A 17373-nucleotide genomic window follows, 5' to 3' on the forward strand; every position below is an offset into this window, starting at 1 on the left:
TTCTGTTCTTGTGTCACTTTTCACCTTATCACTGTAAGATACTACGTTATTGAATGGTTTATTACACATTGCTGCCATTTGTCAGATCTACTCACACCCTACCCAACCCCATTCACTCAGACCATACAGTGTCCTTGACCTTGATTAGGCTTGTCCCATAGAAGGTTGTGCAGAGACGGTGAATGAGTGAAAGTTAGAGAGACATCTCTGTCCCATAGATGGTAGAACCCCAGCCATAGATTAGCCACTGCAGTCAATTCAGGAGATCATTGCACTGACAGCTCACACATAGTCTAGCACTAGTATAGTGTAGGGCCAGTTAGACAGGGATGGGGTGTTAGTAGAGTGGGGTAGGCTAGGAAGTTGTGAACCATTCTGCAAGATAGACAGCAAGAGGAGTGGTCTATGCTAACTCCATACTGGCTGTAAAAATATAGGACAGATTCGGTTGTAGGTGGATGGTTGCGGTTTTGCAGTATTTATGTGGTCGTATATTTTAACCTTTATTTAACTAGGCAAGTCAGTTAAGAACAAATTGTTATTTACAATGACGGCCTACACCGGCCAAACCCAGACGACGCTGGGCCAATTGTGCGCCGTCCTATGTGACTCCCAATCGTGTCCAGTTATGATGCAGCCTGAATGTCAGACATTGTAGTAGTAGATACATGCTGCCACATGCTTTACTCTCATGAGTTGAGCCATGGGGTTAGCTCAGGGGGTTTTATCACAAAAGATAGTAACATTTTACACACATTCACGAGTGATTATGAAAACATCACTCATTACCAGACAACTCAACACAAAACTCAATTGGGACTTGAATAGCCTACCAGCAATAACCTACACTACAAAATAATGTGGACACCTTCTTGTCAAACATCTCATTCCAAAATCATGGGCATTAATGTGGAGTTGGTCCCCCCTTTGCTGCTATAACAGCCTCCCCTCTTATGGGAGGCTTTCCACTAGATGTTGGAACATTGCTGTGGGAACTTGCATCCATTCAGCCACAAGAGCATTACTGAGGTCGGGCACTGATGTCGGGTGATTAGGCCTGGCTCGCAAAAACATTTTTGTATGGACCTTGCTTTGTGCCCTGGAGCATTGTTATACGGAAACAGGAAAGGGCCTTCCCCAAACTGTTGCCACAAAGTTTGAACTAATTGGCCTAGCCTGAACCATGAAAAACATCCCCAGACCATTATTCCTCCTCCATCAAACTTTACAGTTGGCACTATACACTGGGGCAGGTAGCGTTCTCCTGGCATCCACCAAACACAGATTAGTCCGTCGGACTGCCAGATCATGAAGCGTGATTCATCACTCCAGAGAACACATTTCCACTGCTCCAGAGTCCAATAGTGGCGAGCTTGGCATTGTGCATGGTGATCTTAGGCTTGTGGCTGGCTGCTCGGCCATGATAACCCATTTCATGAAGCTCCTGACGAATAGTTCTTCTGCTGACGTTGCTTCCAGAGACAGTTTGGAACTCGGTAGTGAGTGTTGCAACCAAGGACAGATGATTTTTACACGCTTCAGCACTTGCCAGTACCGTTCTGTGAGCTTGTGTGGCCTACCACTTCGCAGCTGAGCCGTTATTGCTCCTAGACTTTTTCACTTTTTCACAATAACAGCACTTAGTTGACCAGGGCAGCTCTAGCAGGGCAGACATCTTACGAACTGACTTGTTGGAAAAGTAGCATCCTATGACGGTGCCACGTTGAAAGTCATTGAGCACTTCAGTACAGTCTCCTGCCAGTGTTTGTCTATGGAGATTTCATGGCTGTGCACTCATTTTTATACACCTGTCAGCATGGGTGTGGCTGAAATAGCCGAATGCACGAATCTAGCCGCTAATCTAACCAAAAATGATAATAAAATATGAGATTGAAATGTTCTTATCGACAAAACAAACCCCAAAAATGTGCTCATCTTCTCATTGCCACTATCGACTGTTTGAGAAAAAGCAAAGCCAAATTGCATAATGTGAGCTTCATTATCAACAGCAGCACCATAACCCCAGGCCAGGCAGGGGACATTTCATCAGCAGCACCATAACCCCAGGCCAGGCAGGGGAAAAGCCATTTAGACTGCGGTTGTTTTGATTCTCTCTTCTTTCTGGTCTGTTCTAAACTTAACTCTCTATGTGGAGTGTCCACCCACGGATTCATTCACATCAGCAGTATGTTCAAAGCCCTCAGGTCTCATCCTTCCACAACCGGTACTGTTTACAGTGCCAGAGAAGTGAGGTGGGGAGGGGAGTTTTTACACCACACTTCTGTTCCATTTTGGACGCAGGTGAAAACATGTTTACATCGATCAAGGTGGATTCTTTGAAATAGGTGTTTTTGGTAATAAGGCTGTAATGGGAAGAACCACAAGTTACATGGGGATTTTGTAGGTAGGTGGTGGAACAAATGGTCAGACAAATTAATTTATTTTCTTTGATCATTCTTATCAGACATCTTATAAACCTGTTGTATGGTGTCTCATCCTTAAGGGTGGTTCAACTCTGTCCTTCCTTACAATGGTACACCTGTTCACTAATGGTTGTTATACATATCAGTGTAATTTAGAAGACTTTTTCATCTATAACAGTTTCCCCCCAAAATATAGTACATTATTACTATTACATATATTACAATTGAAAGAACTACCCTGTCTTATTTACTGTATCAGTACTACCCAGTCTTGTTTACTCTATCAGTCAGCCAGTGATTGAGAATTCTACTCAGGGTTTTTCACTATTCTTCCATGGAAATTGAAAAGTAGTCGGCGTATGTAGAGACACCCCAGGAAACACTTGTATCAGTTCTAAACGCTAAGGCTCTTAGGGCCCCGTTGGGGTGGAAAGAGTGGCCAACCTCTTCCTCTGGTAATGTCATCACACATTGTTTATGACAGCGTTCTCCTGTGAGTGTGTTTGATTAACCAGCGTCATCCTGCATCTGAACCAGGCTTCCTGTACACAGACGCACAAAAGCACACACACGTAAACACATGCACACATCCGAAGGATGTCACTTCACCACAAATCCCTTGTCTAACATGAGCCCTCTAGCTATTTGATTGAATGTCTATGTATGTCTCAAAAAGTGCACCATTTTTGCTTTGGTACAATTTTTTATTTTTCTATTACAAAACATGTTCCGTATGTATGACAGACGGAGCTTATTGAAGGTTCAGCATGCTAGTCAGTGTTTCAGTGTGGTCCAATCTTACTGAGTTTATCGAAGATTCAGCATGCTAGTCAGTGTTTCAGTGTGTTCCAATCTCAGAGGCCGTCTTTGGTCATCTCTATTACAGTATTCCCTATTATTCAGTATTGATGCTGGGAAATCTACATACAGTAGTAGCAACAGTAGTCCGGTAAAATGTCTAACATAGTTATAGAAGAAATTGAGCAAACACAATTAAGCACATAAAAAAAACATGTCAATACAATCACTACAGCTGTCAGTTCTGTTGCTGTCAGAAAGTGGACGTTGATACACAAAATGTCAATCAAGTTTGGGTCTCTACGGCCAAAGGACGGCTCCCTGAGTTGTTGAAATAAAGTTTGGTCCAAAGTTTGGAACATTGATTCCCTTGAGTCCTTACAACACACAAACACATCTACAATATACAACTATGTGTTACAATCTCTTCAGTGGTCCAATGGTATGTTCCTCCATAGCCTGCCTTAGTTCAGTTCAGTCTGGCCTGGCTTGGCTTGGTTCAGTTCAGTCTGGCTTGGTTCAGTTCAGTCTGGCCTGGCTTGGTTCAGTTTGTCTTGGATTGGAGTGGCATAGTTTTGCTTCGGCTTTGAGTGAAATCTGGGATCCAGAGTACAGGGAAATGACTCTCCTCCTCTACCCAGGCTTTCTCCCATCTCCTCCTCTCCCCATATCCTGCACCGCAGTCTGACTGTGATCAGAGATGGCCAGATATCAGTCCTGCAGGGTGTTGCTATGGTGATGCGTGATGACCCTCTGGTAGTCCTCAGTTAAAGCAGGTGTCATGCTGTGTTCCGTGACCCCTGGGTGGGAGAGGTCGTAGCTGCGGTAGTAGTGTCCGCTGGTCTGCTGGTGCTGGGTGTAGTATAGGAGTTGCCTGGCAAACATTGGCTCCACCTGCAGGGGCGGAGGGGAACAGCAGGGATCAGTACTGGTGTCACTGGGAGGTGGTGGCGGTGGTAATGTGGCATAGCCACGGGACGTAGGGGTGCTGAGGCAGCTGCAGCAACCCCTTATAAATACCCCCCAAATTTTTTTTTTACTACATTTATACATTACCGTTCAAAAGTTGGGGTCACTTAGATATGTCCTTGTTTTTGAAAGAAATGTAAAAAATTGTCCATTGAAATAACATCAAATTGATCAGAAATACAGTGTAGACATTGTTAATGTTGTAAATGACCATTGTAGGTGGAAACGGCAGATTTTTTTAATGGAATATCTACATAAGCATAAAGAGGTCCATTATCATCAAACATCACTCCAGTGTTCCAATGGCACATTGTGTTAGCTAATCCAAGTTTATCATTTTAAAAGGCTAATTGATCATTAGAAAAACCTTATGCAATTATGTTAGCACAGCTGAAAACGATTGTTCTGATTAAAGAAGCAATAAAACGGGCCTTTTTTAGACTAGTTGAGTATCTGGAGCATCAACGTTTGTGGGTTTGATTACATGCTCAAAATGGCCAGAAACAAAGACCTTTCCTCTGAAACTTGTCAGTCTATTCTTGTTCTGAGAAATGAAGGCTATTCCATGTGAGAAATTGCCAAGAAACTGAAGATATGGTACAACGCTGAGCAAGAGGACGAGTACATTAGAGTGCCTAGTTTGAGAAACAAATGCCTCACAAGTCCTCAACTGGCAGCTTCATTAAATAGTGTCTGCAAAACACCAGTCTCAACGTCAACAGTGAAGAGGCGACTCCGGGTTGCTGGCCTTCTAAGCATTTGAAGCTGCCATTTGGACTCTGTTTCTCAAACTAGACACTCTAATGTACTTGTCCTCTTGCTCAGTTGTGCACCGGGGCCTCCCACTCCTCTCTCTATTCTGGTTAGAGCCGGTTTGCGCTGTTCTGTGAAGGGAGTAGTACACGGCATTGTACGAGATCTTCAGTTTCTTTGCAATTTCTCGCATGGAATAGCCTTCATTTCTCAGAACAAGAATAGACTGATGACCTTCAGAAGAAAGTCTTTGTTTCTAGTCATTTTGAGCCTGTAATCGAACCCACAAATGCTGATACTCCAGATACTCAACTAGTCTAAAGAAGGCTAGTTTTATTGCTTCTTTAATCAGAACAAGTTTTCAGCTGTGCTAACATAATTGCAAAAAGGTTTTCTCATGATCAATTAGCCTTTTAAAATGACAAACTTGGATTAGCTAACACAACGTGCCATTGGAACACAGGAGTGATGGTTGCTGATAACGGCCTCTGTACGCCTATGTAGATATTCCATTAAAAATCAGCTGTTTCCACCTACAATGGTCATTTACAACATTAACAATGTCTACACTGTATTTCTGATCAATTTTATGTTATTTTAATGGAGAAAAAATGTCCTTTTCTTTCAAAAACAAGGACATTTCGAAGTGACCCCAAACTTTTGAACGGTAGTGTATATACAGTACCAGTCAAAAGCTTGGACACACCTACTCATTCAAGGGTTTTTCTTTATTTTTACTATTTTCTACATTGTAGAATAATAGTGAAGACATCAAAACTATGAAATAACACATATAACACTGTACATGATTACATATGTGTTATTTCATATTTTTGATATCTTCATTATAATTCTACAATGTAGAAAATTGTACAAATAAAGAAAAACCCTTGAATGAGTCGGTGTCCAATCTTTTGACTGGTACTGTATATTTAACAAAAAAAAGTGTGCACTAGGCCTTTATTATTCCTGTATTAGGGGAGACAATTACCTGTCATCAGAGCAGTGAAAATGACACCTTTTTTCTCTTTGCATTGTTGGGAAGGGCCCGTAAGTAAGCGTTTCCCTGTTAGTCTACGCCAGTGGTGGAAAAAGTATCCAACTGTCATACTTGAGTAAAAGTATAGATATCTTAATTGAAAGTTACTCAAGTAAAAGTGAAAGTCACCCGGTAAAATACTACTTGAGTAAAAGTCTAAAAGTATTTGGTTCTAAAAATACTTAGGTATCAAAAGTAAATGTGAGCTCTAAAATGTACTTAGGTATCAAAAATAATTTAAAAATATTTTCAAAATCCTTATATTAAGCAAAGCAGACGACACCATTGTCTTGTTTTAAAAATGTACGATTAGCCAGGGGCACACCCCAACACTCAGACATAATTTACAAATTATGCATTTGTGTTTAGTGAGTCAGAGTCAGTAGGGATGACCACGTGTTATCTTGATAAGTGCGTCATTTGGACCATTTTCCTGTCCTGCTAAGCATTCATCATGTAATGAGTACTTATGGGTATCAGGGAAAATGTATGCTGTAAAAAGTACATTATTTTCTTTAGGAATGTAGTGAAGTAAAAGTAAAAGTTGTCAAAAATATAAAAAGTAAAGTACAGATACCCCCAAAAAACGACTTAAGAAGTACTTTAAAGTATTTTTACTTAAGTACTTTACACCACTGGTCTACACCTATTGTTTACGAAGCATGTGACAAATACAGTTTGATTTGAGTAGAATGGAGGGAGGTTAGGGGGTGGAGAGAGGGCCAGGATTAGGGGATGGGGTTTGGGTAAAGTAGAGTGTGGTTGAATACAGGTAGTAGAGGTCATATTGATATTAGGTGATAGTTATATACTGTACCTGTACAGTGAGGGTCCTCCTCTGTCTCTGCGGGTCCAGACACTCGTCTCCAAAACTCAGCAGCACCTGGAGACGTGGAGGGGGCCGGCCGTGGAGGGCATAGCCCTGGAGCTCTGGTAGACAGAGAGAAATAAGTGGTTAATAAGGTCTAGATGGTTATGTTAGGTACAGAGGAGAGACATGGAGGGCATAGCCCTGCAGCTCTGAGACAAACAGGGAGGGAGGTGAGGTGGAGATGGTTAGATTAGGTACAGAGGAGAGACGTGGTGGGCATAGCCCTGCAGCTCTGAGACAAACAGGGAGGGAGGTGAGGTGGAGATGGTTAGATTAGGTACAGAGGAGAGACGTGGTGGGCATAGCCCTGCAGCTCTGAGACAAACAGGGAGGGAGGGAGGGAGGGAGGGAGGTGAGGTGATGTGGAGATGGTTAGGTACAGAGGAGAGTTGTGGAGGGGGCCTACCGTGGAGGTCATAGCCCTGCAGCTCTGAGACAAACAGGGAGGGAGAGAGGTGAGGTAGAGATGGTCAGGTAGAGAGGACAGATTGCAGGGAGGGAGAAAGAGGATTCAATCTAGAGGGTAGGGTTGTGTAGATAGGTTCGCAGGGAGGGGACATTGGGTGGATAAAGGGTTAATACATTTTGGTCAAAGGGAATTCTTATGAGCTGGTGTGGTGGTGACTTTAGAGGTTGTGTGACTGGATGGAAACTCCTGGTTCTATATGCAAATTAGACCAATCAGGCTGAACACATCTGTGGAAGGTGGGCGGGGATGAGGTCACTACTGTGTGTCATGTGTCATTCTTAAAAGTGTGTGTTGGGGATTATGGAGGCACTCTCATCATATTTCAAGGAAATTAGGACTTATCTGCTTCCTGTTCATGACCAGGAAACAGCATGACAACAGAGAGTGGTTTGGTTTGCCAGTGAATGAGACGTGTGTGGGTGCGTGCCTGCCTGCAGTGTACGTTAACTCACCTGCAAAGTAGTCCTGTGTGTGCAGTAGTTTACAGGTGTGTTCTCTCTCCAGCTTGTTGGGTTTATCTCCGTAGGGCGATAACCCTCCCTCCCAGAACACTCTCTCCTGGCACAGCCGCCGAGCGTAGAGGCCATCTGGGGCCATCCATAGCAGCACGCCCCTCTCCAGAGTACCACCAGGGGGACTGGGGGGGCACTCCTCCCCCCTCCCCAGAGCTGGGAGGCTATCCAGGGGTAGGGGCACCAGGTCTGGACCTCCAGTGGGGGAATAGAGCTTGTCGTCTGGAGAGCAGGGAGTGATGCGACAGCCTTCAGGACTGGAGGTGGTCACCTCCTTCCACAAGGAGTCCCGGTAGAACACTGACACATGTAACCGCATATCTGGGGTGGAGGAGGGAGTAAGGGTTAGAGCTAACACAATATAATACCAATTACGTGGACCAAAATATATTATTGGCAAGTCATACGTGAAGTAAATAAGTGTGTGTGTACACTGTATATTGTACCTGAGAGTGCCTCAGCTGATCTCATGCTGGTGTCCAGTGTGAAGGGGGAGGGCTGGCCATCAGTAGGGTAGGTGTAGAAGGACCCTGTGATCTGGTACCCTGCAAACACAGAGAGACAGTACCTGAATAAAGGCACTTATTCCAACACACAACAGAACAGCATACACACAAATATCATGGGTCGAATCGACAATCACATGAAAAGCAAGTTATTTGAGCCATGTCAAGTTAGTATGTAGGCCCATGTGAACATAACTCCCACCGCCTGAATAGCTGGTTGACCCTCACCAACTGGGCCACCTGGTCCACGATACATTTTCTAATTCATAGACTATGCATAGTCTATCATCCTAGAACGGCAAATTGCTCTTTACACACTCTGCACACACTCATATGCACCCGACTCTTTCATTTACATATTTCCCCTACCGCACATCATCCTGTAAAAAAAAATACTTTTTTTATTTATACATCTCTACATACAGAATTTATAATGTAACTTAGTGTTTATAGTGTAGCTTGTAGTTCCTAGCTTACAGTCTACATAGTGTACAAACCACATGGATTTGTGTAAACTCTGTTTCTACATACAGTATGTTGTCTGTATATCCTGTTTATTGTGGCTGCACCATTTCACCAAGTCAAATTCCTGTACATGCAAATGTATTTGGTGAATAAAGGTGATTCTGATTACACCTAAATTACATTTTCTCATACAAACAACCATGGATGCTGTGCTATTGGGCCTACCGTTGTCCATGCTGGGGCCCTGGGCCCAGGGTAGGCTGCGTGAGGGGTAGGAACACTGGGCATAGGGCAGCTCAGGGAGCACGGTCTGCTCTGGAAGATAGTCCCTCATCCAGCCTCGCTCTGCACTGGACATGTACCCAGACATCTACACACATAGAGACAGGGAGATGCCTCTCAGTCAAACCATCCCATCTACACACATAGAGACAGAGATTTGTGCAGCTGTCTCTCTCTCTTACACACACACACACACACACACACACACACACACATGCACACAGTGTTGGGAGTAGTGAACTACATGTAGTTCATCTAGTAATTTAACTACATTTTGCAGTAGCTTGGTGGTAGTTGAGCTAAATTCAAATCTAGATAGTGTTTTCAGTAGTTATTTACTTTTTGGGCCATGTAGCTAACTACTGGAACTACACACTACTTTTTTTGCAAAAAGAAAAGATGGATGAAGTAGAGAATTTCCTTTCTTTTTTGGCATCAGACATGACTAATTCTCACTTTAAACACAGTTTGTGTTAAATAGGCTAAATTACACATTCTGTTATCTGTCTCCATATATATGTTTCTTAAGGGTAGATTTAGTGTAGCTTAACTTCTTCCAGTGTGAAGTAATTGGTAAACTATATTTCAGAATATCTTCCCCAACACTGCACACACGCACACAGCCTTCCTTGTTATAGTTACCGGAGTCTGTAGAGCGGGGTAGGAGGGGTGCATGGGATAGCTCGGGGGAGTCTGCGGGCTGCCACCATCCTCCTGTTTGGATCCTGATAGCAAGAAATCTGTTACACAGGAGAAATAATTGAAACAAAACACAGACACACACACACATTCATTGCGCTCCCAAAGTTCATAAGAGAATAATAGTTCATTATTACACATACATAAGCATAATCAGGACTTTATCCTACAGTTGGCTATAACTAATTCACAGTGTCTTGTGGATTGGCAGCCTGATTATCCAGCATACTGATGTGTATTTGTACAGAACTCACTGGCCCCTATCAAACCCTATCACCCTATCAAAACTCTATCAAACCCTATCCCCCTATCAAAACCCTATCAAACCCTATCCCCTTATCAAAACCCTATCAAACCCTATCCCCCTATCAAAACCCTATCAACCCCCTTTCCTACTGATGGTGGTGTACAGTATATGATAAAAACAAGAAGTTGATTTTATAACTTTCGATAACTTGTTTTCATCATTTTCATTCATACAACTACCGTTTATTGCGTGTATTGGAATGCCACTTAAATTGATAGAATACTGAGTAGAATTGATAGAATTTTCTAGAATTGATAGAATATAATTATACTGACGTCTCTTGGCGCCCTCGGGTATGATCCGGTAGACTTTGTAGGGGTCTGAGATGTCCAGTTGACTCTTTTCCACGAGCTCTTCGAAGTCGTTACTTTTGTTGAGTGCGCACCGCAGGCGCGTCTTCCACGTTGGTGGGTCCGGTTTGTCGATGCCCTCACGAAACTTGCCCTTAAACAGCGCCCAAGCCTGCAGGAATGTCACACAAAACTGAGCAGTGAGATATGCGTAACGAATCACCGGCGCAGTTGTGCATGAGTTGAAGACAAGTCCTGTGTTTCTGGGATTTGGCACTTCAACCTACCCAAAGCGCACGAATTGAACTCATCATTAGTCTAATAGTTCTGTTTGCAACCAACACAACTAAATGTCCAATATGTTGGTCAAGTGTATAGTATACATCTCTAACAAATACAGTGTGTAAATGCAACATTTGAGAGACATTCCGTTGAGGCCCCGTATCATACAGTACCTTGAAGAGAGCGGCATCCTCGTCCCGGTTGTAGTCCTGCTTGCCCGCGTGCTTCCACGGTATCCTAAAGATGCTCTTGTCGTCGTTCTCCCACACGAGCCCCGCGTACTTCCCGGTCTCAACCTGCTCGATCAGCCACGAGCGGAGCTTCCCGTTTCCACAGCTCACTGTAGACATGCCGTAGTCCGAATCCGGATTCATCTCTAGCCAAGAGGCACTGTAGACAAGCACTCAGATATTTAGTCTACAAATGATCCAGCACACATACATTTTCCTAAAAATGTCTGCAAAAATATTATGACTAGATTTTTTTATGTCAAATTGCTTGCGTAAACTTGCAGATCAATTATGTACATTTTATTAAAATAATTAAAGAATAGGCTACATTCACTTTTGAAAACGTTTAATTGGATGTGAACTTATCTTTTGCTGCAGGTAGCCTATATGTTTTAGAGGGAGCAGAGCAAGTGTCCATGACTTACCTCTGAAACTCGAAACCCCTTTGAGTTTTGAAATCAATCAGTCTCGAAAGATCATAATGCAGCGTGACAACTTAACTTAAATCATAGTTGTGGAGTGGGCGGGGCGAGTAGACAGATGTGCACCTGCTATGTTCTGGTGAACGTTATCTGCGCAAGCCTCCCGTAAACAGCAGGGGGAAACCCTCACCGGACACCCGCAATCCTGGAAAGTGGGACAATCTATTCACCGTAGTAGAGAGCAAAACAATTCTTTGAAGTTATATAAACCCATGTAATGGGCTAAATATAAGCATACATCCTGCCAGTGATATTTTATGTTCATGATACAAATAAAGCATACATCCTGCCAGTGATATTTTATGTTCATGATACAAATCGGTTGGCCTAATTCCCTGTCCAAGAAGTGCAATTGATATAGCCTCAAGGATTGGGAAAACTTGATCTCAAATAAGCCTGAAGATATAAGAAACATACTGGGTGCCTAATTTTTCAACTAAGGCATATTGCAAAAAAAGTAAGTAGCCTAGGTATAATCATTGGAATTACTAAAGTCATAGGCTAATTATGATTGATAAAGAACATTGCCTTCCTGTGGTGAACAAATTGAAATGCAGCTGAGCTTGCAGAGTCTTATACCAGTTTCTTTTTTAATAATATGTCAGAATGGTCAAGAAAAAAAAACATTCTTGAATATACATACAATCAAAATTCTGTTGGTCTATAAAGATGCAGTGCTGAGTTTCATATAATTATTACTCACAAAGCACACACACAAACCCACACAACACTCACAGAAAGAGGAACATGTGTATGGAGAGGGGTGAAGGAGATGATCAAATGAGAGGAGTACCTGTGTCTTTGTGTGGATTGCATTAAGCCTATAGTAAAGTTTATTTGCTGTGCTGTCAGATTGATTGCTCTTCCATGTTGCTGTGACAGTTAGGGGAAATGAGCCCATGTCAAAGAAGACCCCAATCACACACAGGGACCACTGAGAAATCCCCTTGTGACAGCATTCACATTTGCAAACATATGACCTATATCATATTTTTGACAACTTGGAATTTTGCACATTTGCCTCTAGCAAAGTTGGTCGATTTAAAGTTGGTTGACTGCGAATATGGAACTCAAGTCCAGCCCATATCTATGCAGTGAGACACAGGGATTGGCTGGGCGTTGCGTGAGTGACAGGTGTCTGGCTGGAGATATGGGGTCATGTGTTGCTGGTGCCGTGACCGTTGCTATGGAGTCACTGATGGTCTGAGACTTTGGCAACAGAAGGGCTCCGATCTCCTCTTCATCGTTGAAAGGGTTCTTCTTGTACCTGTCCTTAAACCATAACTTACACTGCATTCGGAAAGTATTCAGACCCCTTGACTTTTTCCACATTTTGTTCAATTACAGCCTTATTCTAAAATGGATTAAATACATTTCTGTTCCTCATCAATCTACACACAATACCCCAGAATGACAAAGCGAAAACAGATTTTTTTAAATGTTTGCACATTTATTAAAAATAAAAAAACAGAAATAACTTATTTACAAAGTTATTCAGACCCTTGCTATGAGTCTCGAAATTGAGCTCAGGTGCATCCTGTTTCCATTGATCATCCTTGAGATGTTTCTACAAATTGATTGGAGTCCACCTGTGGTAAATTCAATTGATTGGACATGATTTGGGAAGGCACTCACCTGTCTTTATAAGAGCCCAAAGTTGACAGTGCATGTCAGAGCAAAAACTAAGCCATGAGGTCGAAGGAATTGTCCGTAGATTGTTTCGAGGCACAGATCTGGGGATGGGTAGCAAAAACATTCTGCAGCGTTGAAGGTACCCAAGAACACAGTGGCCTCCATCATTCTTAAATGGTGGAAGTTTGGATCCACCAGGACTCTTCCTAGAGCTGGCTGCCGGGACAAATTGAGCAATCAGGGGAGAAGGGCCTTGGTCGGGGAGGTGACCAAGAACCTGATGGGCACTCTGACAGAGCTCCAGAGTTCCTCTGTAGAGATGCGAGAACCTTCCAGATGGACAACCATCTCTGTAGCACTCTACCAATCAGTCCTTTATAGTAGAGTGGCCAGACAGAAGCCACTACTCAGTAAAATGCACACGACAGCCCGATTGACGTGTGCCAAAAGGCACCTAAAGCACTCTCAGACCATGAGAAACAAAATTATCTGCTCTGATGAAACCAAGATTGAACTCTTTGGCCTGAATGCTAACCGTCAAGTCTGGAGGAAACCTGGCACCATCCCTACGGGGAAGCATGGTGGTGGCAGCATCATGCTGTGGTTATGTTTTTCAGTGGCAGGGACTGGGAGACTAGTCAGGAGAGAGAAGAACCAGGGAGAGTGGAGGACAGTCAACACTCGGGAAGGTGAGAGAGAGATAAAGATGAGAGGAGGAGAGTGAAGGCTCAATAGGTGAGGGAAAGAGAGAAGAAAGAGAGAAAAGACCTGTTGACTCTGACCAGCTAGTCCTCTAGCTAGTCCTCTAGCTAGTCCTCTAGCTAGTCCTCTAGCTAGTCCTCTAGCTAGTCCTCTAGCTAGTCCTCTAGCTAGTCCTCTAGCTGGTGTAGGAACACAATGTCAAATGAAATTTTATTTGTCACATACACGTGTTTAGTAGATGTTATTGCGGGTATAGTGAAATGCTTGTGTTTCTAGCTCCAACAGTGCAGTAATATCTAACAAGTAATATCTAACAATACACACAAAGCACACGGCTGCAGCACGCTCACCGCAGATAACGATGCCACCCAGCCCCGCCCAGTAACAGTCATGATGTACACCACCACCAATGCAACACTACAGGAAACACCTGCCACACTGGGAACACATCAGTCAATCAATGAATGATCAAGTCATCAATACAGTACATCAATCATCATTCATATATTAAAACAATGATAAATACATTTAAACAAGTTCTCACCAGCGAACCAGGCATCCCTTCCCTTTGAGGCTGGACTCGTGGATGAATATGATGCGGTCCTTAAAGAACTGGTTTCTGGGGACAGAAAGGAGATAGAAAACACAAACGTAGAGTTTGGTTTAATGTAAACCGTTTAGGGGTTATAGTGTAATAAACGAAATGTATATGTAAACCACACGCGCACATTATGCACACACGAGCGTGAGCACACACACACACAGAACACACACTTACAGGCTTTGTTTGGAGGCATCAGCAGCAAGAAGACAGAGGTAGGTCATCTCCTGTGGAGGAGAATGACGAGCTGAACAACACAAGTCAACAATAGACCCAATTATACATTTAGCTATAAGCAATGTGTCAGATTGTTAGCCAACCTGCCTAGTGATAAGGCTCTATATCATAAACCATTCATAGTTCTGTCGTAACTATAGTTTGAACTCTGTGTGTGTGTGTGTGTGTGTGTGTGTGTGTGTGTGTGTGTGTGTGTGTGTGTGTGTGTGGTGAATGTGCACCTGACAGCTGATGGTGAGCCCATGGCCCCAGCGGGCAGAAACTACTCTGTCCCGATATGACTGCACCTCCGCAAAAACCCCTCGGCCCTCTGGGACAGACTGAGCCGCAGGAGTCCTCCAACAGGACAGTTCAGTCAGTCGCATGTGCACACAGATACACACGCATACACACACCACCGACAGACAGAAGGACGCATGCATTTAGCTATTGTATCTATGGAACTGGGAACTGTCTAATGTTATAGAAGATGTCCTACCACGTATACTGTATATGCATACAACTGATGACTGATGGGACTGCTTTCTGCTAACATTAATTCAGAAATATCCTTATGTCTTGACATTTTCTAATTAACCTTCTCAACTGGTCATCAAAATAATGAGTCATCATAATCAGCATAGTTAACAACAATACAACACAGTCAACACCAATAATCATCATAGCAACTGCTGATGTCCTGGTCCTAACCACAAGTTACCACACAATCCTAACCAAAACTGTGTGCAGTGAATTAAAGGGTGGCGAAAAACACACTGCAATGAAAAAAGATCAGGTTCATATTAATATTGATAAGCGTAATCAATTTCTTCTAAAATTGCTGATGTAAACTTGACCAGGTTGCTAGCAAACTTCTCCCCTATCCAAAACCACAGAGCCATCTTCCCAGAAATTAATCAGTCAGTCAACCCGTTGACTGTTGAGTATGCAAATAAACCCTCCAGCTGACTGGCTATTAGCCTGCAGGACGACAAACAGACATCGGAGTCATTACGCTATTGCTTCTCGACTGTTCATCAGTTGATTGATAGGTACAATGATAAAGTATTTTATAATAGTGTGACGACTTGCCAACGATTTATAGTTGATGGTTGTAATTATCGTTATATTTATTGGCCCAAGTGGGATTGGGACATTAGCTGTGTTATAGCTGTCATAAACCATTCATAGTTCTGTTGTAACTATATCATAAGCCATTCTTAGTTCTGTTGTAACTATATCATAAGCCATTCTTAGTTCTGTTGTAACTATATCATAAGCCATTCTTAGCCCATCAACTATGGATGAGGAAGGGTTATTGAAAGGCGATAGCAGCATTGTTTTGAGTCTTTGTGTTTAACATGTGCTTTTAATATAAGTTGTTGGCTGATCAGACTGGGTCGTGATACTGTATTAGAAGTTCTCTCTTCAGCGTAATAGTAGTGAGAACACACTAGTGTACACACAACAACTAACTGACATGCTGTCACAGACTGAGAAAGTGTACAGAGATCGGGACGTGGTTTTCATGCTGGCTTTCAATGAGAAAAGATGAAAGTTCTGAGGCAATAGGGAAAGGGGGATACCTAGTCAATTGTACAACTGAATGTCGTGTGTGTACATGTGTTTGTACACAAATATGTTATAGTCTGTGCAACTTAAACAGCTGCAGTCAACAGCACTGAATGAAAAGTAGTTGCTAACCACACAGCTCATTTTGGCATTCTCAGTTTGAGATTTGTCCTTTCTATCTTTTTTTCTCACACACACACACACACACACACACACACACATTTCCCGCTCTTTCATATACATATTTGAACATCTGAATGTAGCCCTATCTGAAAAACCAGAGTAACATTTAATAGATTTACACTTTCATGTCATGAATAAATATAGAAAATAAGAAAATGAAGATAACAATATACCTAACCGAGCACATTCAGCTGCAAATGAAATGACATATATTTTGTTGAAAAGCTGTTAAATAATTAAAACACAGTAACATGCAGTATCAAATCAAACAGAAATTCAGTGTTTTGGCAGCTGCACCTTCAATTACATAACTTGAGGTAGAACACCGTTGTCTTGTGAGTGATACCAGAAGTTGGTACTACTTTCCATATAACAATTGAAAATGGGGATAAGAAAGTTTGACTTTCACAACAATTTCAGTTTTCTATTTTAGGAGTTGTAACAGAGAAGTGTGTGTTGTTGACATGATCCGCTCATAAATACTATACCATGTAAGTTGCGTCTGACTCAAAGTTTATTTACATATTATTATTTACGTATTGTTTTCTTCCACAGATGTCGTAAAATCTCTATTGTATAGTATACACACAAACGTTTACATAATCCTACTGTTTAATTATGCAATAAGGCATGAGGCGGTGTGGTATATGGCCAACGCGGAGTGCCTTGATACAGCCGTGGTTTGGCCACATACCACAAAATGATTACCAAAGTAATTAAAACAGTAAAAAGTATTGTTTTAGTCATACTCATGGTATACGGCTTGATATACCACAGCTTTCAGCCAATCAGCATTCAGGGCTCAAACCACCCAGTTTATAATGTAGAATAACCTTTTCCCTGTTAAAGTAACCATTTTACTCATGGTTATATCAAGTTGAGAGTGATAGATCATGGCTGGCCTACGACTGGGATCAAGTGACTATTTGTTGTTCAAGATCAAGGACAGTCTGAGAAGGTCAAGATATAAGCAGAGTAGGATTTAGATTGATCTCTACTACTTCTCATTGCATTAGCCTGCTGAAACCACATATTCTTCCATGCCAACATAACACACAGTGAGGCGGTAGCAGCTAGAGTGACCAAGTAA

The 17373-nt window shown here is 42.4% G+C and overlaps 1 protein-coding gene across 2 annotated transcripts; it reads right to left on the minus strand.

Annotated features, from left to right (window-relative positions):
- Positions 1 to 3113: 3113 nt before the first annotated feature.
- Positions 3114 to 11479, minus strand: LOC106560370 (interferon regulatory factor 4). Of its 2 annotated transcripts, none has more exons than XM_014123230.2 (9): positions 11321 to 11479; positions 10839 to 11055; positions 10369 to 10555; positions 9730 to 9812; positions 9031 to 9175; positions 8281 to 8379; positions 7775 to 8155; positions 6800 to 6912; positions 3114 to 4115 (listed from the first exon to the last, which is right to left on the minus strand). In XM_014123230.2, exons 2-9 carry the CDS (start codon positions 11037 to 11039, stop codon positions 3933 to 3935), a joined length of 1392 nt encoding a protein of 463 aa, XP_013978705.1. In that variant the 5' UTR covers positions 11040 to 11055; positions 11321 to 11479; the 3' UTR covers positions 3114 to 3932. The 2 variants fall into 2 exon arrangements, with proteins under 2 accessions (XP_013978705.1, XP_013978704.1); XM_014123229.2 differs by having other exon boundaries at positions 9730 to 9827; positions 11321 to 11455.
- Positions 11480 to 17373: the final 5894 nt, after the last annotated feature.

Source organism: Salmo salar, chromosome ssa10 (assembly GCF_905237065.1).
Source record: "Salmo salar chromosome ssa10, Ssal_v3.1, whole genome shotgun sequence".
Lineage (NCBI taxonomy): Eukaryota > Metazoa > Chordata > Actinopteri > Salmoniformes > Salmonidae > Salmo > Salmo salar.

Coding starts and splice junctions, on each gene's coding strand:
- LOC106560370 (XM_014123229.2), bottom strand. CDS start 11,039: ATGAATCCGGATTCGGACTACGGCATGTCTACAGTGAGCTGTGGAAAC. Junction 9,176..9,729: donor ACCCCGCTCTACAGACTCCG/GTAACTATAACA, acceptor CTATGTGTGTAG/ATGTCTGGGTACATGTCCAG. Junction 6,913..7,774: donor CACACAGGACTACTTTGCAG/GTGAGTTAACGT, acceptor TCTGTCTACCAG/AGCTCCAGGGCTATGCCCTC.